General features: G+C 51.1%; 1 protein-coding gene across 1 annotated transcript in view; it reads right to left on the reverse strand.

Annotated features, from left to right (window-relative positions):
- Mroh5 (maestro heat like repeat family member 5) overlaps window positions 1-23,985 on the reverse strand; it is a 67,500-nt gene that overhangs the window by 16,350 nt on the left and 27,165 nt on the right. Inside the window, exons 5-19 of the mRNA XM_021217244.1 lie at window positions 22,931-23,090; window positions 21,738-21,790; window positions 16,367-16,474; window positions 15,974-16,090; window positions 14,811-14,930; window positions 13,812-13,958; window positions 13,063-13,185; window positions 12,312-12,391; window positions 10,867-11,093; window positions 9,007-9,152; window positions 7,823-7,927; window positions 6,756-6,891; window positions 6,323-6,492; window positions 5,218-5,367; window positions 3,787-3,941 (exon numbers count right to left, since the gene is read on the reverse strand). Of these exons, the coding sequence (XP_021072903.1) occupies window positions 3,787-3,941; window positions 5,218-5,367; window positions 6,323-6,492; window positions 6,756-6,891; window positions 7,823-7,927; window positions 9,007-9,152; window positions 10,867-11,093; window positions 12,312-12,391; window positions 13,063-13,185; window positions 13,812-13,958; window positions 14,811-14,930; window positions 15,974-16,090; window positions 16,367-16,474; window positions 21,738-21,790; window positions 22,931-23,090 (1,997 nt within the window). The remainder of the gene's footprint in view (window positions 1-3,786; window positions 3,942-5,217; window positions 5,368-6,322; window positions 6,493-6,755; window positions 6,892-7,822; window positions 7,928-9,006; window positions 9,153-10,866; window positions 11,094-12,311; window positions 12,392-13,062; window positions 13,186-13,811; window positions 13,959-14,810; window positions 14,931-15,973; window positions 16,091-16,366; window positions 16,475-21,737; window positions 21,791-22,930; window positions 23,091-23,985) is intronic.

Genomic DNA, 23,985 nt, shown 5'->3' on the forward strand with positions numbered 1-23,985 from the left:
AGAGAGAGAGAGAGAGAGAGAGGAAATCCAGTTCTTGAGAATGTTAGGACAGGAACAAGCAAGTTCACAGATGCACTGCTCATCAAGGTCTCTAGTGGGAAATAATGAAACGTTCACTGACAGTGGAGAGGACCCTTGGCATTCACATTAGTGCCACAGAACAACTAAGATGAGGGAGCTGCGGCGAGACACCATAAACTTGGAGCGTGAAGTCAGCCGGAGGAAACCAAGCCAGGCAAGAAGAAAAACATCCGAAGAGTCCAAATTTCACGGCTGTTCACACTTGCTTTTTGAGACTGGGTTTTTCCAGTCTCCTTGGCTGGTCTGGACCTTGCTCTGTAGACCTCACTGACACTGAACTTGGAGGAGGAAACTTCTGCCTTACCACTCCTGGCCTTCCCCCATCCCAGACAAGGGAGCAATTTATTTTTGTTTCTGAGAATTTCTGTACACAGAATCTCCTTAAAGTTGTAATCCACCTATCTCAGCCTCCTCTTTTTTTTTTTTTTTTAAGGATTTATTTATTATTATATGTAAGTACACTGTAGCTGTCTTCAGACACTCCAGAAGAGGGAGTCAGATCTCATTACAGGTGGTTGTGAGCCACCGTTTGGTTGCTGGGATTTGAACTCAGGATCTTTGGAAGAGCAGTCGGTGCTCCACTGAGCCATCTCACCAGCCCCTATTTCAGCCTCTTAAGTGTTGAGAGTCTAGGTGTCAGTCAGCATATCTAGCTAGGACATGCGGGGCTTTTTGGGTTGTTTTTGTTTTTAAAGAAAGATTGCCCATGATAGGCATCTAGTATGTGATCTCTCCATAGAGTTATGGGCATAGTCTAGGAAAGAGAAAATTAAAGCAATACGTAAACAAGTCTCTGCCCTTTAAAAATGAGAGTGAGGGGCCCTTTCTGCTTCAGTACCCTAGCTGGGAGGAGGGTGCTGTTCTGGGAATCTGAACCACAAAGCCTATTTTGATGTCCAAATTTCTACCACCAAGGCAGCCCCCAAACTGCCCAACCATTCTAGTAGGAACTTTTATATCTAAAATCATCACAAATGACGACACCCAGGTGACTGGAAGGAGCTGACATAAATCCAGATAAACTTAGCCATGAGACTCCATTGGTGCGCAGTGCACAGACTCTGTAAGTGTTATCGTGGGGACAGTGTCGGGAACTGAGGAAGAAAGACAGACATCTCAGCAGTGAATGGAACCGGAACTTGCCGGGCGCTGGAAAAGGCGCTGCTGGCTGAGATCCACACTTTCTTAGATTCCTTGAAAGACATCACAGAGTCTGGTGGGAATGGGGCAACTGTGGCCTCTTCACTGGGAGTGGAGGAAAAAAACCTACCAGCCCTATGGGCAAGCTCCACGCCCCCCTCCTACACACACACACCTCAAGACTCTGTGACAGAGGCAGTTAAGAGAAACGTCTGGAGAGTGAACCCAGGGCAAAGGAAAGCTTGGACTGGCTCAAAGCCACCTTCAGTAAGAAGAATCCACTTGAAGTCTTAATACAGCGGAGGAGAGAGAACACTGGGAGGTCAGAGCACCGGCCACTGGGGAGGGAGTTAAACAGTAAGCCATCTTCAAATAGCATGGGGAATAAAAAAGAGAAAAGGAGAAGACAGTGGAGGAGGAGGAAAGATGTAAAAAAAGAAAGAAAAAGAAGGAAGGATGAAAAGGAGGAGGAAGAAGAGGGGGTGAGACCTGGTGGAGAAAAGGAAGGAAAGAAGAAAGGAAGGGAGAGAGGGAGGGAGGGAAGGAGAGAAGGAAGGAAGGAAGGAAGGAAGGAAGGAAGGAAGGAAGGAAGGAAGGAAGGAAGGAAGGAAGGAGAGAGACATCCCTGTCAAAGAAGAGAAAAGGAACCAAAAGAATTAGAGGGCATATGGTGCTGGTGCCTACCACAAGCCCAGTCTTGTAAATGGCTTGGCCTTTGCTGTACTGACAGAAGATGGAGCAATTGAATTCAAAATCCCAGGAAACATTCCAACAGCGCCAACAATAGGAACAAAATGAACAGGGGTGTGGTTTGCAAACGAATGGCCTCCATAGGCTCATAGATTTGAATGCTTGGTCATCAGAGAATGGCACTGCTTGAGAAGGATCAGGAGGTGTGGCTTTGTTGGTGGAAGAGTGTCACTGGGGTGGGCTTTGAGATTTCAATCTCTCTCTTGACCTAAAGAATGTAGATCTCAGCTACTTCTCCTGCACCACAGCTGCCTACCATGATAATAACTAACACCCTGTAACTGTAGGAAAGCCTCCAATTAAATGTTTTATCAGAGTTGCTTAGGTCATGGCGTCTCTCTCCACAGCAATAAAACAGTGACTAAGACAGACAGCTCTAGAATTACAGTAAAAACTAGAAGAGAGGAGTCAAGAATCCACATTCTGCCAAACAAAAGCATGGTCAGGCCTATCACAGCAGGATCGCAGTCCCCGATACCAACTTCTCTTAGCCTTTTACTGTTGTGAACAGATACCATGACAAGGCAACTCCTGTAAGGACAACATTTAATTGGGGCTGCCTTACAGGTTTCAGAGGTTCAGTCTGTTATCATAAAGGTGGGAGCATGGCAGCATCTAGACAGGCATGGTGCAGGAGGAGCTGACAGTTCTACATCTTCATCTGAATGCTGCTAGCAGAATACTGACTTCCATGCAGCTAAGGTGAGGATCTTACAGTGACACACCTATTCCAACAGGGCTACACCTTCTAATCATGCCACTTCCTGGACCAAGCCTATACAAACCATCACAGTAAACTTTTTTTTTTAAACAATGAAGTGAACTTGGTGGCTATATTAAACTCCACATTGAGATGACAGGATGTACTTTTTATCTTGAAGACCCAGGCATCATTCACATAAACAGTTTAAAAGATCAGGGAAGTCCAGAGACCGGGACACCACATTTGAATCTGAACACAATGGAAGTTCAGAGTTGCTAATGGAAATGGGACACCTCCCTGCTGAGTTGAGAATTCTCCCTGGAGCAAAGTTAGCACCCAGGGCAAGGACCTGGGTATGGGAGCTGTCACTGACTGGTAGGACCTGACCTGGGAAGGAGGAACTGGATAAGGATGAGGGGGAGAAGACAGGCAGGACAGCAGCACGCTGGTCCCACCAGGTAGAAGCTTGCTGGATCCTGGAGGGGTAAGAGAGCCAAGGAGGAGTTTGGGTGAGGGACAGAGTGGAGAGGGGAGAGAGCACTCTTATCTTTGAGCAGGTATTCCACTATCAAGGAGTGAGGAGTGACTCCGGCCAGGTATGGTGGATGCATGCTGGGTGGCACGGACTGAGGATGTGGGATCCAGAGGGGGGGTATTAGGGAGGAGGGGGATCATGAGGAGTAAGGAGAACCCTGGTCTATCTCCAGGGGTCCAGTGGCATGGGAGAAAATCCAGGCCCACCTGAGAGGGCTAAGGTGGCTGCCGGAGGCTCTCAGAAGAGTAGGAAGAAGAGAATGAAGAACGGGGCGAGGCAGAGGGGGCTACACTGATGAATGCTGAGGCTCTGTGGTTGTCAGGGTCCTGGCAGGAACACTCTGGAATTAGGGAGCACTTAAGTTGAGTTGGGGAGGCTGGGGCAGATGTTTCATGTGGAATGACGACTGAGGGAGCCTGCCTAAGTGAACAGAGCTGCCGACTCCCTCCCATATGAAGCATTCTGGGTTTCCCATAGGCTGCGATGGACAGAGAGGACGTAGAAGCCATGGTGGCCCTGGCCTGGGGGAGGATGGAGGGCAGGTAATGGGGTCAGTGAGGAGGATACAGCTAGGTACCTCTCCAGGGGCGAGGAAAAGTCTAGGAAGGCAGCCACCAGCTCTGGGATGTGGTTCCGGGCCAGTAGGGTGATGACACGCAGGGCATTGTCCTTGGCTTGGGGCATTTGGATGGCACAGAGGTGGTGGTAGATGGCCTGGCCCATTTTACCAACCTGTTCAGGGATAGCGAGTAGTGGGATCTGGTGGGGATCTCACCTACTCTGCACACCTGACCTGAAGCAGACTGAGGCATCTGGAAAAGTTGTTACCTCTTATCTTCTGCTGGGGTACCCTTCTCATCCCATAGCGCTCATGACTTCTCTCTCTCTCCTCTCTCTCCTCTCTCTCTTTCCTCTCTCTCTCTCTCTCTCTCTCTCTCTCTCTCTCTCTCTCTCTCTCCACCTACTGGACCATTCTATTCACCACTGTCTATATCCTCTCACCCCATCAGACCATAAACTCTAGAAGCTCCGGTCTGTTTTACCCTGTCACCTTATTTCTCTATGGTCCAAGGCTGCACTGAACTAATGTACATTTATCCCATGATCCGGCTGTTGTCATCAGGTGACTCTATGAGTCACCCCTGTATCTACCCATCTATCCATTTATCCATCCATTCATCCATCCCTCCATCCATCCACTCACCCACCTACCTGCCCATCCATCCATCCACTCATCCACTCACACATTCATCCATCTATCCACCTATCCATCCATCCATCCATCCATCCATCCATCCATCCATCCATCCATCCATCCATCCATCCACTCACATATCCATCCATCTATCCACCTATCCACCCACCTACCCATCCCTCCATCCATCCATCCACCCACCTATCTGCCCATCCATCCATCCACTCATCCACTCACACATCCAACTATCCATCTATCCACCTATCCATCCACCTATCCATCCCTCCATCATCCCTCCATCCATCCATCCACCCACCTATCTGCCCATCCATCCATCCACTCATCCACTCACACATTCATCCATCTATCCACCTATCCATCCATCCATCCATCCATCCATCCATCCATCCATCCACTCACATATCCATCCATCTATCCACCTATCCACCCACCTACCCATCCATCCATCCATCCACCCACCTATCTGCCCATCCATCCATTCATCCACTCATCCACTCACACATCCAACTATCCATCTATCCACCTATCCATCCACCTATCCATCCATCCATCATCCCTCCATCCATCCATCCACCCACCTATCTGCCCATCCATCCATCCACTCATCCACTCATCCATCCATCCATCCATCCATCCATCCATCCATCCATCCATCAACTGGATTGTCTGCTGCCGGCAAAGGGATCCCAGTCTTCCTCATGGTCCAGAGAAAAGCCCCTAGATTCTGCCTACTGCCTAGCCCCCTACTGCCCCTCTCCTCCCTGGCCCTGGGGTGGGGCCCCAACCCCTCACAGTCGACAGGCTGTCCCCATGCTCCTGGATGACAAGGAGAAGCAAATCAGTAGCCGCTTGCACCCAGGAAGAGCTGGGAGAGCCCAAGCCATCAATGGCTGTCCAGATGAGGTCTGTCAGCTCTGCCATTTCCAGATGATCAGTGATTTCCTGTGAGAGGAGAAAGCCTGTCACCTTTTCAAACCCCTGTGCCTGCCCCCACCCCTTTTACCCTTTCCCTTTGTCAGATTCCCCAAATCTCTGGGCATCCACTCCTCTAAGCTCTTGGTGTGGGTCCAGTACACAGTCTCTTCCACCTCCCCGCCCCCTGTCCCTGCCAACGCCTAGGGACAGGAAGAGAGACTAGGAGGGCTCTTTCCCCCAGTCGGTGTTGGCTTGCTCTTGGATGCTTTGCTTCGTCCCTTCCTCTTCTCCTCTTGGCCCTAGGTCATCCACATGTTGTCCTGAGTTCAGAGTAGTGCTGCCCACGGTTAGGCCCCACTCCTCCTTGTTAGGGTTTTAATCAATGAGAACTGAATGTCAGAGTTGAGAAGGATCGCCCAGGCCACCTGCCCTGAGCTAGCGAGGGACCGTGGAATAGGGTGGGGATATTCGGGCCAGGCTGGTGTGGAACTCAGGGCTATGGCCTTTGAGCCTCCAGCTGGGCCCAGAGTTTTCTGTTCTAAACTTCTAAGGAGCCTCCGTGCTCGGAGAGCACGCCACAGCTGCTGAGTCCCAGAGTCCATGGGATCAGATCAAGTCTTGCTTGGGTACCTCACAGACTTCCTGAACTCACAGGTCTTATGCTGCGTTAGCAAGGGCCATCCAGCTAAGGCCAGTGTCTAGATCACAGCCTCAGGTTGTGGCTTCGGAGGATAACACAATTCAAACTCTGGTGTGAAAGGGGTGGGAGAACTGTAATCGAGAAAATAACTCTAGAGAAGGTTGGCAAAACAAGAGAAAGGGATTTGAGGGAACCCGCAAAGGCTCCTGTACAAGGTCTGCACTGTCCGGTGTGTGTCCCTCTCACCTGCCTGGCTCTCCCTCAACCGCTTAGAAAAGAACGTGTTTATCACTGCTCTGGCTATGTACCCGTGCAGCTGAAAAAGACTTCAAAGGCTTTGACCTTGAGAGCTTGGTTGCTGCTCATGGAGAAGATGCTGTGATCTTTGGATGCCATCCTCCGGAGGATTGGAGAAGAGCCCTTTTGGTCTCCACTACCCCACAAGGTACCATCTGCATCAGGCCCGAACAGGTCCCGAGGGCTTTCCCTCTTCACTTCTGGAGTTTCTCGGGCTGGTCAGGGCAGGCAGGGGTGCGAACAGACAAGAGTGGACTGGAGTCAGAGTGGGCTGGAGTCCAGCTGGGTCCATTAGTAACTGGCTTCAGGCCTGGGTATTTTTGGGTTTGGGGGTTGTGTTAGTAGAAGGTTATGGTTGGAGTCAAGGCTGGGCTGAGGGTGGACTTGGGGAAAGGTGGAGTTCAGGGATGCTGGTATGAGTTCACCCAGGCTGAGGTGGGGGGAGAGCCCGGTATGCTGTGCTGCTGAGAACACTCACCTTTCTGGTGCATCAGAAGCTGATAGAGATGGCCCAGAGCTTCTAGACTGCAGCCGTGGATGGCCCTGTCAGAGTCCTGGCACAGGATCCCCAGCGTGGCCACCAGCTGCCCGATCCTAGTGAAGTTCTCCTTGGTCTATGTAGAGAGCATGGCATTGAGGTGGACTTGCCTACAGCATCCCACTGGCTACTCATGCATCCCAGAATGGCCTCCACCAGAGGATCTCTTGCATTGTGTGGTAAGGGTTGGAGTTATGCAAAATATAATGACTTGACTCCAAAACTTAGTAATCAAAAGAAAAGAGTGGGGTAGTGATATGTGTGTGTATGTATACACACACACACACACACACACACATATATATAAAATACACACACACACACACACACACACACACACACACGTTTTCTGCAGAAAACTTCCACATGAGCGGTGTGACCTTAGAACAGGTTCTATGTATCTTAAGAAAGTGAACTTGTAGGAGACTATCTAAATTGTTATTCTGATCTCAGTTTTGGATCCAATAAAATTATTTATAAAATAAGTAGCCACTCAGTGGACTACAGTTACATTAAAAAAAAAAAAAAGGATTTATTGCGGGGCAGTGGTGGCACATGCCTTTAATCCCAGCACTTGGGAGGCAGAGGCCAGTGGATCTTTGAGTTTGAGACCATCCTGGTCTACAGAGTGAATTAATTGAGGGAGGGAGGTGAGGAGCTGGGGAGGTGAGGAGCTGGAGAGGGGTGAAGCTGGAGAGGTGAGGAGCTGGGGAGGTGAGGAGCTGGGGAGGTGAGGAGCTGGGGAGGGGTGAGGAGTTGGGGGAGGTGAGGAGCTGGGGGAGGTGAGGAGTAGGGGGGAGAGCTGGGGGGTGAGGAGCTGGGGGAGGTGAGGAGCTGGGGAGGTGAGGAGCTGGGGGAGGTGAGGAGCTGGGGGAGGTGAAGAGCTGGAGAGGTGTGAGGAGTTGGAGAGGGGTGAGGAGCTGGGGGAGGTGAAGAGCTGGAGAGGGGTGAGGAGCTGGGGAGGTGAGGAGCTGGGGGAGGTGAGGAGCTGGGGAGGTGTTGCTTACACTTAAGCAGTGTTTATTGTTCAGGAATTTGAAGAGTGTTGTGCATCTGTGCACTGCCCGTTGTCGCTCATGAGTCTTCTCTGATGTCAGCCAGATGTACAGGTGCTGCAGGGCAGATGTGGTCAGGGGCTTTGCCAGACTCCCAGAAATGACCACCCCTGCCCACCCCTCAGAGCAAGGCTCTCTGGTTTTTACCACATCCAGATTCAGCTTCTCCTGTTCCCTTGTCAGTCTCTGTCCTTAGAACCACCCTTTAGGGCTACCTTCTTCCCGTGCAGCAGGAAGTGCTCAGCCTGCTGGGTGCCAGGTGGCCCTTTCTAGAACCTTCTGCCATGCACACAAACAGGGCTGCACTCGCCTCTGGTATGGGGTTGGGGGGCAATGGTTTAGACAACTGCGTGCTGAGAGGCTGGGTGGTCAGCTCATCTAGACTCAGGGTATTCAGAGATAGAGTGGCTCCAGGAATGGGTGCAGAGACCATTGTGACTTGCACTGGTAAAAGCCATTGCCTACCTGGGCACATTCCTAAAGTGGCACGCTACCTTGTCGCTTTCGGATCTCTCCCTCCTGACTTCCACCTGTGCACACCAGGACTTGGAGCTCCTGCTTCTCTTGGCTTCTTGATGAAGCCCTGCCACTGCTGGGCTGAGCCACACCATAGCCTGCTACCCTCCAGGCTCCAGTGGGCCGAGTTACCTCTACTCCGACCTATGGAGCTTACTCCTGCCTCTCCCTGGCCCCAGGCTACTCTCGTGGGCCCGTCTCTTCTCAGGGATGGCTATGGTCTTCATTCAGGGCTCTTTAGTGAACTTCCATTGGTCCCGACCTCTGGCCTTGGTGGAGCTGGCCTGTCTTCTGGGCCGAGGGCCTCCTCCTAGGCTTTTACTAGCTGCTGAGTGGTATTCCTCCCACAGACACCTTAGCGGGCAGATGAGGTGGTTTGTGGGATCCATGTCCTCGAGGGACACAGAGGAATGGGCATAGGTGGTAGGGGAATTCATTTCTTCAGCAGATCTCCTTTTGGCCAGGCTGATGGATGCTTCCCTGCCCACTCTAGACGTTCCGAACCTTTAGACATGTGAAGCCTACTGGCCGGGTCTTGCTACCTGTGGAATGCCCTCCTTGGGACACTCAGGCCAGAGCTGGGTACCCCTGCTCTGTCCCCAACTGCCGGAAGCCCTCACCGACAGCAGGATGTAGAGTTCATTGGTTGTGGGGTTCTGCATCATGAAACACTGCAACATGTGGTCCAGGGCCTCCATGGTCTGGTGGTACAGTCCCTGCATAAGAGAGGAGGTCAGCCAGCTCCTGTGGGGATGACGCCCCAACACTGCTGCAATGTCCAGGGGCAACCACTTTCCGCATGTTTTCAGGCTGGGCTCCCACAACTGACAGAGCTCATTACTGTGTTTGCCAAGGGGGCTTGCCACACAGGTATGGATACTGGCTAGAAAGGCCTTGGGAACTCACCCATGCCTGCAGGACAATTCAGTCCCAGCAGGGCTGGCTCCATAGACCTGTAGACATTGTGACCAGGGCTGTCTTGTCCCAGCACCCCAGGGTTATAGGGGATGTTATTACTGAAAGTAATTTTTCCTCCTGCAGCTCTTAGCAAATTTTAATTTTATTGTTTATTTAGCATGTGTGTAAGCATGCATATGTATGTATGTATGTATGTATGTATGTATGTATGTATGCATGCAGGCAGGCTGCAGCATGTGTGTGGAAACCAGAGGACAACTTTCAGCAGTTTGTTCTTTCTTACTTTGGATTCTGGGATCAAACTCAGGCCATGGAGGTTGAGTGGCAAGTACTTCTATGTAGTAGTCATCCCCACTGGTTCTCTTAAAAGGTTTTAAAAAGGACCTGGATAAACACCTTTCCCTGGTCCTCAAAAGATATGGCTGATGTGACTTCTGGGGTTTGTGTAAGGACCTTCAACGGTGTTTACCACTGGCTCGTTCAAGGAAGGGTGGGGCGGTCACAGAAACGCCCAGTCAGGCTCTCATGAGTCCACTAGGAACTCTGGCCGTTTGCCATCTGGTAACCTGGGGAGATGGCTCCATTTCTTAGGCCAACATTCCTCCACAGAGGTGATAGGCAGCCAGTCCCAAGTGATAGGACAGGAGACACAATGAGTATCATCAAACAGGAGACTGGGTCAATGTTACTAGTTCCCAATGTGGACACCCAGTCCTTGGTTGTATTTTCTGCAGAGTCAAGGAGTCTTCCAGTCACCAGTTGCTTTGTAAGATGTAGAGACAGAAGCGACTCTCTCTATCACTACCTGTTCCCAAAGGGCCCACCTGTCCACACAGCTTCGTGGATGTATAATACATATAAGGCCCTTGGGTAGGGTTCAGATCTTGGCATCCTCACTATTGATTCTTTTCTTCTGAGCTGTGTACCCCTTGCTCCCAAGTCACTGTGGGAAGGTTACACAGACAGCCTGGTGGTGCCTTTGTTCCACAAAGTGGGACTCATATCACAAAGCTGTCCTGCCCTTTGCTACTGACACTGGCCGGGACTATGCCTGGCAATCTCATGCGCCCTCTGGTGGTAGCCATGAGACATGGCAGGTATCTTTTCTGCAAGGCTTGCTAGTATTGAAGAGACTGGACCAGGTGAGACCCGAAAAGTGGTGACCCAGGCAGACAGGTAGGTGTGGTGAAACAGAGGTCACCTTCAGGCAAGGTGACTCCCTAAGCCACCCTAGTGTGGTAGGACAAGTTCCTGAAGTATCAGGGAACACATTCCTTTGAGAGAGCCATCTCCCCTTTTCCGTGAATTCCTTGGGTTGTCATGGGGCTTGGAGAGAGGGAAACACAGTGGTGGCTTTGCCTATCCTACACGGACCTTGGGTCAGTAAGGAGACTATGCGTACCATTACGTACAGAGTTCCTGAGCAGGCGCACCCTAGGTAAGCCACCTGCCTTAGTAATCATGGCCCAAAGAATGATCATGGACCGTGTCCCAGGCAGGCAAATGGAGACCCAGAGCCTTCAGGCAACACCCCAGGGCCTCCACTCTGCCTGTGGAGTGACCAGCGCTGGCTCTCCATCCAGCCACATACAGCGGACTGAGTATGATGTCCTGCCAGAGTCCCCTGGGCTTAAGTGCGGGCTGTACCTGGACGTTGATGTTGGGTGGTTCCGTGAGGAGGCAGGCCTGCTTCTCCAGGGCATCCAGCTGTGGCAGGATAAAGATGCTGCGGAAGCAGGTGGAGAGGAGGCGGGATTTCCTGTCCACATCCATGGGCGGCCTCAGTGCACTGTTGGGAGGGTAAAGGATTCTGAGGGCCTGGGACTGTGAGGGCGGAGGTCAGGGCTCAGGAGTTCCCCCCTCCCCGCCCCCCCCCCATCATCTGTTTCTGACAATGCAGTCTTTCGCTGCCTCTACTTCTGTTTTTTTTTTTTTTTTTTTAAATTATTTATTTTTGTCCTATGTCCATGGGTGTGTCGACTGCATGTACGTACATGTGAAGATGTCGGATCCCCTGGAACAGGAGTTACAGACAGTTGTGAGCTGACATGTGGGTGCTGGAAATTGAACCTGGGTCCTCTGGTAGAGCAGCTAGTGCTCTTAACTGCTGAGCCATTTCTCCTGCCCCAGCCTTCCCAGTCTCCTACTCATCAACGCAAGCACATGCTAGCTAAGGGCCTGCTGAGGTGCTGTCCCTGCAGCAATGTACCTGCAGGGCTCACTGACTCATCCATGCAGGATTTGCTCAACAGTCTCCTTTCAGACATCCGCAGCCCATGCCCTGGACTCTAGCAGAGCACCAGGCTTATAGGAACAGTCTATGAAGCAATACTCTACCAACTGTCAATCAATTTCCTTCAGCCAGCGCTGGGGCTCCTACCATGAAGACGTGACATTCTCCCTGTCTCGCTTCCTGCTTCAGTTTCTTTCAGCACTTTTCTCAGTTCTATGTTGTGTATGTATCCCATCTCAGGGGCATGTTTGGGGAATAGAGGTGTTTGCTGCTGGCTTCCAGCTGTGTCACCAGAGACTGTGCAGGGCCTGGCAGTGGCTGTGCGGCAGGCAGATAGGAAGTGAAGGCTAGCATGTGGGAAGTGCAGTCAGAGTGGATAGCCACCCAGCTCCACCTGCCACCCAAGGCCATGTGGATAGCCTGCTATGGTCTGTGAGCAGGCAGCTCTGAGCCTCCTGGTCTATAACCTCCTTTCTGGTCTGTGGATGGAGAGATAAACCAGGTCCTGCATCCCTGGCTCTCTAGATCCAGCTTCACTCCTTTCCCCTGGCGCCTGGCTGGATCTAGATGCTTGTTGTTGATTCTTCCCTACTTTAGTATCGGCGAGAGGGAGTCAACTCTGTGTAGAGTGGCTGTGCTCGGACTCAATGCTCTCTGTGACCTGCAGTGGCTTAACTGCTCTGCCTTGCAGGGCCTTGATGCCTGACTTCCTTCCACCTTGTCCTGCTAGCAGCCTGGGCAGGGAGTTGGTAGTCATCACAGACTGCAACCTACCAGAGGCTGGAGACAATGCGGATGGCCTGCTGGCGGATGCTGGTGACCAGCATGTCTCGCGGTTCTTTCTCCATCAGTGTCTGTAAGTTCACGGGAGAAGGTGCAGAGGCTAGCGGACCCCACCTCTGACACCAAGTGTTATTACCACTCCATGCAACCCAGGTGATGGTGCCGCTTGTCTTTAGTCACCTTGTAGTGAGATCTGGTCTACCCCTATAGAGCCAGCGTGGTCTCTGGTGCAAGACAGGCCAGGTCTGAGCCCTGAATACTGAGTCCTAGCTGCCAGGCCCTGGACTAGCTCCAGGCTGCTCTGCCTCTTGCTTCCTTAGAAATCATTCCACTTTTCTGTTGGATCTCAGGCAGGGGACAGGACCCAACCTGTTTTGATCAATGGCCCTTTGCCTCTGACACCACTGCCCAGCTTCTTGTGCATTTCTCACTCTCCCAAAGAATCTATGTGGGTACCCCAAATCCAAAGTGATTGGTCTGGGAACCAAGCCAAGAAATTATGCAGAATGGAGTTTGTCGGCCTTTCTGGGTCTCAATGGCACTGCCTGTAATGTGGGCATACCTGGTCTGCTCAGGGTCCCAGCAAGACCCAACTAACTCGGGGTATACGGAGTATTTCCTGTGCTTGCCCTTTCCCAGGTCTGAGGGAAGAGGCTCCCTGTACCTAGGAAAGCTGCTGGTCTGAGGGAGGAAGCTCTGCCTAGGAGGGCTGCTCTGAGGGGCAGGCTTCCTGTGCACATACCATCAGACACTCCAGGAGCTCACTAGTCTGGGAGAATTCGTAGCTGTGGGCACCTTCGTTCCGGCTGATGGCTCCCACCAGCATCGTGATAGCAGTAAGGAAGCTTTGCTTCAGGGTCTCATCCTGTGTAGGTCAGGCCCCAGGGCACAGATCAGACTGAGAGCCCAGGCGCTTGTGGGAGAGAGCAAGAAGCGAGGCCGAGGCCACCATCTTCAGGCACACTTGAGTCAGGGTGAGAGGGGCATGGGGGGGGGGAAACCACTGGGCAGGGAGCTGGTGGGTAGGGTCTTCCTTAGGAAGGAGCACATGCTCTTGGTTTAATTCTGCGAGCCTGGTCAAAACATAAGAGGGGCCAGTGAGGGTTTCTGGAGTGTGGTACCTATAGCCCGGACGGGCAAGACTTATTGCTGGCCATCACAAGCCAGGCTATGGTGATCCTTGGAGAAAGGCATCACCCTGGCCTCTTAGGATCCAGCCCTCACCCATATGGAAAAATCCAGTATTTGCTTTGCAAGAAGTGGGGAAATGGGGTTCTCATCAGACCAGAGAAAATTTCAGGGTAATAAAGGCACCAGGGCAATGCACAGCACAGGAGGCTTGGTGGGAGGGCAGGGGACTTGGGCACAGGCCGAAGATGGCCGGTCCTAGGCTTCCCTGAGTCTGTGATGGGGGCAGGGCAGAGCTGGGGTCCTGGCTCCGTCCTGGGGAAGGTCCAGGACTGGGGTGATGGGGAGCAAGGCAACCTGTACCCAGGAGCTGAAGTGGAAGTAGAAGATCATCCTAGATAAGATGTTGTCCACCCAGGGCAGGATGTGGTTCTTGGCCCAGGCTGCCATCTGGCCATAGGAGAGGAGGATGGTGCTGCTGGCCCACTTCCACCGAAGGTCCTCGACGTTCTGGCCTTGGGGCTGGGTAGGAGTGGATTTGGGGTCGGTCCTTGCCCACAGTCTACTTGGGGAATAGTGAGAAGGGGGTACCCTGATCCCAGCAAGGTTGGGGAGGGGAGTGTCCAGAGGGTCTTTGTTCACCAAATGAGAACAGCAGAAGTGAAATTAGATATTTTAGGCAGTTAGGCTGATTATACCAGGACATCAAAGGCATTGTACTAGGCTCCATTGGAACTGGAAGAGTTGGGGCCTCTCCCATGATAGCTCTTTCCCTACAGCCCAGCACCTGATGGGCACACCATACACTTATAGGCTGCTGGGGGGGGGGGCTGGAAAGATCATGCTTCTATCCAGACAGACAGTAATGGGCAAAGTGGAATTTCCTGCTTTCCTGTTACATTTTTGCAATGTCACCATGTGGTACTAGTGTGGTGATATTGCAAAAACAGTGACAGGTACCCGGTACACGGAGAGTCTGAGGCGTGCACTTCAGTTCTGCCGCTTGCCAGATGTGAAGACCCAGTGGAGCCTCCTCTAGGTTGCAGGGTTAACCATGAACAGACGTGCAAGAGCACGAAGAACCTCCCCAACCCAGGATTCCCTTGGAGAGGCTCCCAGGCACTGTCTTCCAGGGGGAGTCACGTAGGGTGCAGTAAGGTGGCACAGAATGGAGTCCCCTCCAATGTGCACAAGCAGTTCTTGGGCCAAGTGTCTCACCTTTTCAGTAATTCTTTGCCTCAGTGGCAACCATAATCCTAGAATGGTTGCTATGTTTCCCTTCGTGCAGTGTGGGATTTGACGTCCGCTCCTACTCCACCACCCCCATCCCACCCTACCACCCTAGGAACCCTGAGTTGATACCTTCAGGGAAAAGTTCTGTAGGCTCCTCTTGAAGGGTGTGCTCCGCCCAAACTGTTCTAAGATGGCCCAGGCATCATCCAAGTGGTGTACTGCAACCAGCCCCACTGTGAGAGCAATGCCCTGTGGGCAGAGTCCCCCCTGAGTCTGTGATCTGGATCCGGTAATTCCCCACTCCACCAGCAGGGGGCAGGAACTCACACACAATTGAGGTTCTGCAGCTCAGAGCCCAGGAGGTGTCTCTTGTGTCTGGTGGGTGGAGTTGGGAGTGGGGAGTGGAAGAAAGGGAGCTTTTGGGGTTGGTTGTCTCTCGTGCCAGCTCAGCTCTGAGCAGACGTGCTCAGAAGTAGCAGTGAAGATAGATATGTACGAGATGCAAGAGAGGCGATTAAGGCTTAGTTAGTGATTGAGTCAGAGTTCACGCTGTGATCAGCCCTCAGGACATGACCAGGATTAGGGCTTAGTATAAGGCAAGGATCAGGCCTCAGACTGTGAGCACTGGGCTCAGTGTGTGACCAGGGTAAGGGCTCAGATTCTGACTGGAGAACCACGGTATGAGAGTTACAAGGACTCAGCATGTGAGCAGACTCAGGTTTCAGTGTCTGCATCAGGAGCAAGGCTCAGTGTGTGGTGAGACTAGGGGCTCAGCGTGTGACCTTCAGGGCTCACTATGGGGGCAGGGTTAACAGTCGGTGTGCATTCGATACTCCGGGTTCATTGTGAAAGCAGGGAAGGGGCTCATACTGTGACTAGGGACAAGGCTGACTATGAACAGGGTCAGGGCTCAGTCAGTGTGTGATAAGGATCAGAGCTCTGTGTGACAGAAATCAGGGATCGGTAGGTGACCAGCACAACTCAGTTTATGACCAGGGTCAGTGTGTGACTATGACCAAAGCTGTGGATTGGGTTAGAGGATGAAAGGGGACTGGGCACTTAACTCCCCAACCCTCTGCTTTGGGCCTCACCTCCCCCTGCCTGGACCCTCTTGTCCCCCTGCCTGGGCCCTCCCCTCTCCAAGCTTGGGCCCTCACCTCCCCCTGCCTGGGCCCTCTTGTCCCCCTGCCTGGCCCCTCCCCTCTCCAAGCTTGGGCCCTCACCTCCCTCTGCCTGGGCCCTCTCCTCCCCATGCCTGGGGTGCCTCCCTTCCCCCTTGTTTGGGGCCTCACCTCCCTTTGCTTGGCCCACTGGTGAGACGTTTCCAAGAGGGTCGTGAGATGCGTCCTCACGGTGGTGCTGTTCTCCTCAGCTTGAAGGATTAGCCCGTAGTAGGTGAACAGGAAGGCCTGGTGGGGTTCAACATCCTGTCCTGAGTGGGACCCACCTGACCTGAGCTCCTATGACCAATTCCCTAGGTTCCCTTACCCTGAGGCCACCCTTCCCATCCTGCCCCAGGATGGCCTAAATCCCAGCCTGTGGTGAGGAATGGAGGTGCTTCTAGTCCAGCTGCTCAGGCCCCATTCCTTCTCCCTTTGCTCAAGGGCCCTGCTTGTCCTGTGACAGAGCCCACGGGACTGTGTGGTGAACATGCTGGGGCCCTTAGGAACAGTGGGAAGGCCTACCTTGTCTGGGGTTTGCTCTTGCAGTGTCCTGCCAGACTTGGTGATGGCCCACAACAACTCCTTAGACCATACATCTGTGTTAAGGAACGGCACCGACTTTCTGGCCATCTGTGAGGCGAGATAGGCAGGGCTTAGAGGCACTTTCTCAGAGCCAGAAAGCCCTGGCTTCATTAGCCCCTGCTCCTCCTTCCTCTAAGTTTGTTGGATGGAGCAATGGAGAACACATTTCTCAAGGTGCCCCCAGCTGTGTTCAGGATATCTGAACCCTGGGAGGCTACAATGTAGTATCCAGCCACATTCCCAGCATGAGCTGAGGGCCCAGTGTCAGTGAAAGTGGCCCTGAGACAGGGTGGGCCCCATAGACAGGGTTCAGTCTGTTTCTCAGTGTGTTTCCAGTGCCTGGCATGGTGCCAGCCTGTGGCAGATGCTTGACTGTTTCTTAATGAAATGAGGGATCAATGCAACGACCCTTCTAAATGCAAGATTTCTGGGAGGTTCCCTCTTAGCTCAGTAGGATCGCTGTAATTATGTCTGAAAGACCTTCATTTCCAACGTTCCCAGACGCTGTAAGTCAACGAGCCTGAGGTTTTTGTTCCTAATATTCTTCTAGTGTTAGGGACACTCACCTCTTAGAAGATATTGATAAATAGCCAAAGACGTTTGTTTGAAACATATAAGCTAAGTTGAAAGATACAGTTGAGAGTATGATGTCCCCTGGTCTCTCTTTTCGGAACGGTAATGTAGATTCTGTGGCACTGCATGTTGGAAGTATGTCATTTTCTTTTTGATTTTACAGCTTACAATTAAGGGATTACCTTGAGTCCCTGGAAGAGACTGAACTTTGGACTTTTCAACAGTGTAGAGACCGTGGAGAGCTATGAGGACTTTTGGAGTTGGATTAAATGCATCTTGGTTCTGATAACGGCTACAAGCCCGTGGGGACGAGGAATGGAATGTGGTGGCTTGAAGGTTAATGGCCCCCATAGTCTCATATATTTGAATGCGTGGTCCCTAGGTGGTGGAACTATTTAGGAAGGATGAAGAGGTATTGGAGAAGGTGTGTCTCTGAGGGTGAGCTTTGATGTTTCAGAAGCCCACAACATTTCCAGTTTACTCTCTCTCTGTCTCCTGCTTACGGACTAGATGCGAGCCCTCACCTACTGCTCTGGCGCCATGCCTGCCTGCCTGCTGCCACGCTCCTCACCGTGATAGTCTTGGACCTTCTGAAGCTGTGAGCCAGCCCCTAATTACACGTTTTCTTTTATAAGTTGCCTTGGTCCCAGTGTCTTTTCACAGCAATAGAAGAGTAACTACGGCAATCCATTTGAAACTTACAAAAGGGAACATGCTGATGAAGGAGGTCTAAGCTCAACCTGACTGATATTGAAGAAATGGAAATTAGAGGCCGAGGGAATGGCTCAGTGGCTAAGGGAGCTTACTGGGCAAGCTTGAGGACTTGAGCCTGAATCCCCAGCACCCACCTTAAACCCCACCCCCACCCCAACCCAATCCAACCCGACCCAACCCAAGAACCACAAACAAATCAAGCACGATTGCATGCGTCTGTAATCCTAGCAACATGACTATCCTATAAAGAATATTTAAACTAGAAATGGAAATTAATACTTAACTTGGTCCAAGACTGCGAAAAGACTAGATTCATAATATTATTTCCATCAACTGAGGACCACAGACAATGTCCCATTAAGTTGAAATGGAGCTGGGAGACTTCTATTGCTGCTGTCATAGGGCCTTTGCTCCTGTTTTTTTTTTTTTTGTGGCAATGTGGTGATGCTGGAACAGGCATATGTGCCACCAGTCTTGTCAAACCTGACACACACAATTATGGTGTGGTGTGTACTCCTTGATCATGATAAATGACTCCGTTGCTGGCTTATGCATCCACTCCTTTGATCATTACTTGAGTATATTTCCATATATATATATATATCCCTCACTCTGCAACAGTGTCAGCAGGCAGCAGCCCCATACAGCTTGTGAGTACCATCTCTTACGTTCATCAAGGCCCTGTTTGCACAGCCCTGAAAATGCCCAACAGATCTGTAACACAAAAGAAGTGCTCTTTGGTAGCAGGGTGATTGGATTGACAGCTTTTCATATGTGTAGGTATGAACATTTTGGCAGCACCAATTAAAAAACAATATTGACACAAATTAAAACCCAAAATATATTTGTCTAAGCAACTAAACTTCTAGGGGTTTATCAAAAAAATTGTTCTAAATGAGAGAAACTGTGAACCCAATGGGGAGTTGTCTTGCAAGGCAGGTGACCATCTTAGAGCGCCCCCTGTAGGTAGGATTGTTTGTCAGTCCCTAGTTTAGTCTTCCATCCCTGAGTTGGAGATTGCTCTCATCAGATGGCAGATGGCTGGGGTCCTGTCTTCTCACCCAGTCCCTTCTGTCTGCTCACTGTAATGAGTACCGGGACCTCTTGTCTGCAATGCAAATGTCAAAACTCTGAAACATCCTCCTTCTGATAGCTCTCCTCGGAGTGTGGCCCAGTCTGACCCAAGCTGATGTGGCATGGATTGCAGGACTTGTGCATACCTGTCTCTGCAGCATGGGCGGTGTCAGTATTTCTGTCTGTACATGCACTCTACACCCTGTTCAGAGCATCCAGGGACTAAATAAGGCAGGCATTATTTCACTTAGAAAAATCAGAAAATTTGAAACTTGAAGCCTATCTATTCCCAATTGATTTATATTGTATTATATATATTATATATGTGTGATATATGTTATATAACACACATATATGTATATAACTCCTACCGGTGTATGTGACACACATATGTATGTAACATATATGTGCATAACATATCTATGTATATAACATATATACAACACACACACACACACATACACACACACACACACACACACACACACGGGCTGCAGAGATGGCTTAGTGGTTAAGAGCACTAGCTGCCCTTCTAGAGGAACTGATCTTAGTTCCCGGCAACCCCATGGTGACTCACAACCATGTGTAACTCCAGTTCCAGGAGATCCATTGCTCCTTTCTGCAGGCACCGCACATGCATGGCACACACACATACATGAAGGCAGAACACCTATACACAACAATTCTTTCCTTCATGTGGGTCCTGAGATTGAAATCAGGTCATCAGGGTTGGTGTAAGCTCTTGGAGCTTTGTTACCATTTAAAACATTCAGGCATAGTAACATACAGTGAAGTTCATAGCATTGCGTGCAAGAGACTTGAGCACACACTAGAACTGCGAGCTTCATTACCTTCTAGCTCCTGGAATCTGCACAGAGCTTCCGAGACTCGCCACCAGCAAGACCCTCTCTGACTATAAGTTAGTGTCGACTTTTTTGGAATTGTCTGTAGAGCCCGTCAGTGTGTGCTTTTTTCCCACTGAGTATCTCTGAGATCCATCCAACCTGCTGCCTGCATCAAACTTCATTTTATTTTTTTTAATATGGAATTTGGTTTTTTAAAATTGGTTTATGTTCGGGAGGTTTCCCCTTGTCTGGCTTCCTAAGACGGACATTGGGTTGTGGGTTCAGATCCCTAGCTCTGCCAGCCCTACTTGTCTCCAGTTTGAGGTTAGAGCAAGGACGGCTGCTTTGCGCTTTTTGCAGGGGTGTGTGAGAGTCCACAGAACAACTCCCCAGGATTCCTCAGGGTCACAGAACTCCACCGGATTCCTCCAGGTAGAACTGGGCATTTTCTCTGCTGGAAGCAAATCTCAGGAAAACCCCAACAAGCCAACTGCTGTCCTGAATAGACAGGCCAGACCTCGCCTGCCCTTAGTCACTGCCAGCTGACTGGTGACACCTATCGCCTGAGGATGAAGTGTGCTCCGGGAGTGGAGGTGAATTTCAGACCTGCTTCCTCATGTCCATTTGCTAGGCAGCTAATGAACAAATCTGTTATTCTGGCAAGCATGTCGTTCAGTGATTGGGCTGTTTGCGGTGCAGCTGGCAAAATGGGCTTGGATTGGAACGGGACAATTCCACTCTGCCATTCTCAAGGACTACTGAGGCCTTCTGCTTCTTCTTGTTTCAGTTCTGACAATCTGCGTTTTGCAAGGAGTCCTTTAATACTGAGCGTGTTTGTGCGGTTGACAATTATTCTGTGCTGAAAGAGACATTTTCCCCCCTCTTAATCAGTATGGTGATCCTTTGTGATGAACTTGGTTTCCTTTCTTTGTATTTGCTATGTAGACCAGGCTGGTCTCATACTTAGGGCACTTCTCCTGCCTCTGCGTCGAGTGCATTTTTCCTTCTTTCTATTTATTTTGGGCTTAGTTCATTCTCCCTCTGTAGCTTCTGACAATGACAACTTTTATATCCTTACTAATATATAAAAAAAATACTTTTTGTACCTCAGGATGTTCAAATAGGTTTTCATGAACACTCACTTAAAAATATTTTTCTAGTTTTTCCTTCAGATGTCTTTTCCCTACATTTTACTGAGAAGCGACTTGTATAATCTCCAAGCATTTGGAATGTTTTCAGATATATTTTGAAACACGGACTGACCTCTAATTTAACTTTTGGTCATAGAAGTCTTCTGTTTGGTTTTAGTCCTTCTAAATTGATTGGATGTTGATACATAGCCAGCGTGTAGCAGAGAGAGGCAAGTCCTGTTCATCTTAGCAAGGATCGCCGCCAATCAGATGAATATGGCTAGTGATGTCTCTGGCCCTCAGTGACTTATTTCTTGCTACTCTGCTTCATCTTCCCAACCCACTCCTGCTTCTCTGCCTGTTGCCTGCCACAGTGCTGGCACCCAACACTGAGCAGGCCTTTCACAACCTTCACCTCTCAACCCATTTCACAGATGAGCAAACTAAGCAACAGAGAGGCAAAGGAAGTCAGTCCAGGGCACAGCTGTGAGTAGTTGACCTTGGGGCTGCAAACCACTACAAGCCTCTCACTTGGGAGACGGTCAGAGATGGGCCTGCCATGAGACTGCTTCTGGGGTTGTCACATCTTCAGCCCACCCAAGCCTGTCTCCCTTCTTCCCAGGTCTTAACCCTGGCCCCTGTGTCTTTTCTAGCCCCCTGGGTTGAGTGGCATGAACTTGTCTGTGTTGAGCATCAACTCCGGGCCAAGTGTCTGGAGACCAAGATCAAATCCTGGCTCCCCTGGTGACCTTGGTCAAGCCACCTCCTGCCCCTATGCTGTGTGCTTATCTGTAAGTGGAGACTCTCTGGCTACCCTCCTGCTATCTGTATCCCCCCCCTCCAGTTCCTTCATTCTCTCCACCTTTCCTGATTCCCTTTTCCTCAAAGGCCACAACAGGGGCTCCCGTGTAAGCTTGCTGTCTCTCACTTGCTGAGATCCCTCAGAAATTCCGGGGTGATGGGTTCCCTCTGTACCTGGGAAAGCAGATCTTTCCAGCTCTCTCTGTCTTCTTCCTTGAGAAGCTCCTCTGTGGGAAAAGAGGGTAGGCTACAGGCCAGGTCTTGCACTTCCCCCAGACCCCATCTGCTTCTGCCTGGTGGGACCCACAGGGATATGCTAGGGCAGCCTCCACTGGAAGAACGTGAGCTGGAATGGGGATCAGGGTCTAGAGAGCTGGGCTAGAATCCTGGTACTGCCTGCACACGGTGTCCAGGCAAGCTGTTTGCCTTCTTTGGACCTTGTTCCCCTCTGGTAAATGGAGGGGCCCTTTGATGCATGGCCTTTTGGGATAGGCTATGGTCCCTTCAGGTATGGAAAAGTCAGGCTGCAAAGGGACACTTGGTGGGGCTGAAGGGAAGATTAGGAATTCTACCATGTAAGGAAGGCTTGCTTTGGGGATCCCTCTGCATTGGAAGACCCCACCCCCCAGCCTGTCAGTTTGGAAAAGGGTGGGGGAGGCTGAGCTAACCCAGATCCTGCCTGGTCTCAAAGCACAAACTTTCCAGGATATCTTTGGAGCTCCCCCCTCTTCTTCCTGACTGACCTGCAGCTCCCAAGGCCTGACTGGACATGGCTTAAACTCCCTGCCTCCTATCGGAAACCCTCTATAGCGGCCTTCTGGCCTGCTGACCGTGTCACAGCCAGTGCCTTCTCGATTGGGCATTTTAAAGGATAGCACGTGCATGTGAAAAGAGTGAATGAATGAAGTGAAAGAATGAAGCAGGCAGAAAGCCCAGGGCCTGAGGTAAAGCAACCTCCATGACCCTGGCCATCAAAGCTACTTCTTTGAGCTGAGAATTCTCATCTGTCTTGTGTGTCCAAGGGAGAGCAAGGCCAGTATAGGGAGGTGTCAGGGCAGAGTGGCAATCTCATCTCACAGGTCTATGTCAACTCCTGGACCAACAACAATGTGGCTCTATCAGAGAGTGGCACAGAGGTCCTTTCCCCTTCCATGGGAAGGTCCGTAGAATGGGGGGGGGGGTTACTGGGGGCTTGTGAGGCATGGAACTCAGAGCTGCTGAGAGGGTTGGTTGGATTGTGGGGGCTTAGGGCTTCAGCCTACATGACACATGTGTAACTATAGCCATGGGTAGAGGGGTGGTCCCAGAGGCCATTCATGGTTTCCTTCTATTGTCTGCCTCTTGGTCCATCCTAAGGCGGCCCATACCTTGAGAGATCAGGATGCCCATCACATACAACAGGCTGCGGTGTGGGAAGACACCCGTCAGGAGCTCCGTCTCCAAGTGCTTGGCCACTGCCGGCCACGAGTGCCGACAGAGGGCCAGTAACACATTGCTGGCTGCATCTTGATATATATCACCCAGTTCCTGGGCAGGGGAGGAAGGGTGGTGGTCAAGGTGGGTGGGGACAGACAGAACAGGGTGAGAGTGGCATATACCAAGCCAGGTGGCAACTCCACATGGACTGCCTTTACCAAGCCTCTTTTGGGTAGAAGACAGGCTAAGGGAACCTGAGATGGGCTGCCTCCTAACGCTGGGCTTTCTAGAGCCTAGAACACAAGTGCTGTCTTTGCTCCCCAGCCTTTGCTACCACTCTGTTCCTGCCTGGAGCGCCAATCCCTCTTGCTCCAGTCAAATCCATGTCCATTTATTTGTAAGCCCCCTCCCCAGCCTGCTTTCAGGATATCCATTCACAGGGCCTCTAGCTAATGTCACCTTCCCCATGGAGCCCAGGCATCTTAGGACATCAATCACCCCCCCCCCCCAATTCTTTGTCACCATGAGTTCTGAGCAGAGCCCACATTTCCACCTTAAGATCTCAGCCTGGACAGCCATTGTTTATAAAGCTCCACAGCAGCTGCCTGTCTGCCAGCATGAGGGTCATCCCCAGACAGCTAGGAGCCCAGTGCCTGCAGCTCAGCCGGGTACCATATGACGCCCTTCTCAGTGACTGCTATGTTTTGCCAAACCTGTTCCCACCCACTCAGGGTGCTGTCGGGTGGGGTTGGAGAGAGGTGGGATCCAGCAGGGTAACAGCTGCCTGCTTGAATCTGATGGTTTGGCAGCATCAGGAGGGGTAGATGTCTGAGGCTCCTCCCCCTCCTGCTCTCCCTGTGATGCAGGAAAATTGTCCTATGAAATCCATCTAGCACTTACAGCCTATTATAGGCACGGTTGTTAGGGCCTCTTGTTAACACACTGGATTGAATATGAATTTGCCATTAAAAACAAACAAACAAGCAAACAAAAACCCACCCCCTAA

The sequence above is a fragment of the Mus pahari genome, chromosome 17 (assembly GCF_900095145.1).
Source record: "Mus pahari chromosome 17, PAHARI_EIJ_v1.1, whole genome shotgun sequence".
Lineage (NCBI taxonomy): Eukaryota > Metazoa > Chordata > Mammalia > Rodentia > Muridae > Mus > Mus pahari.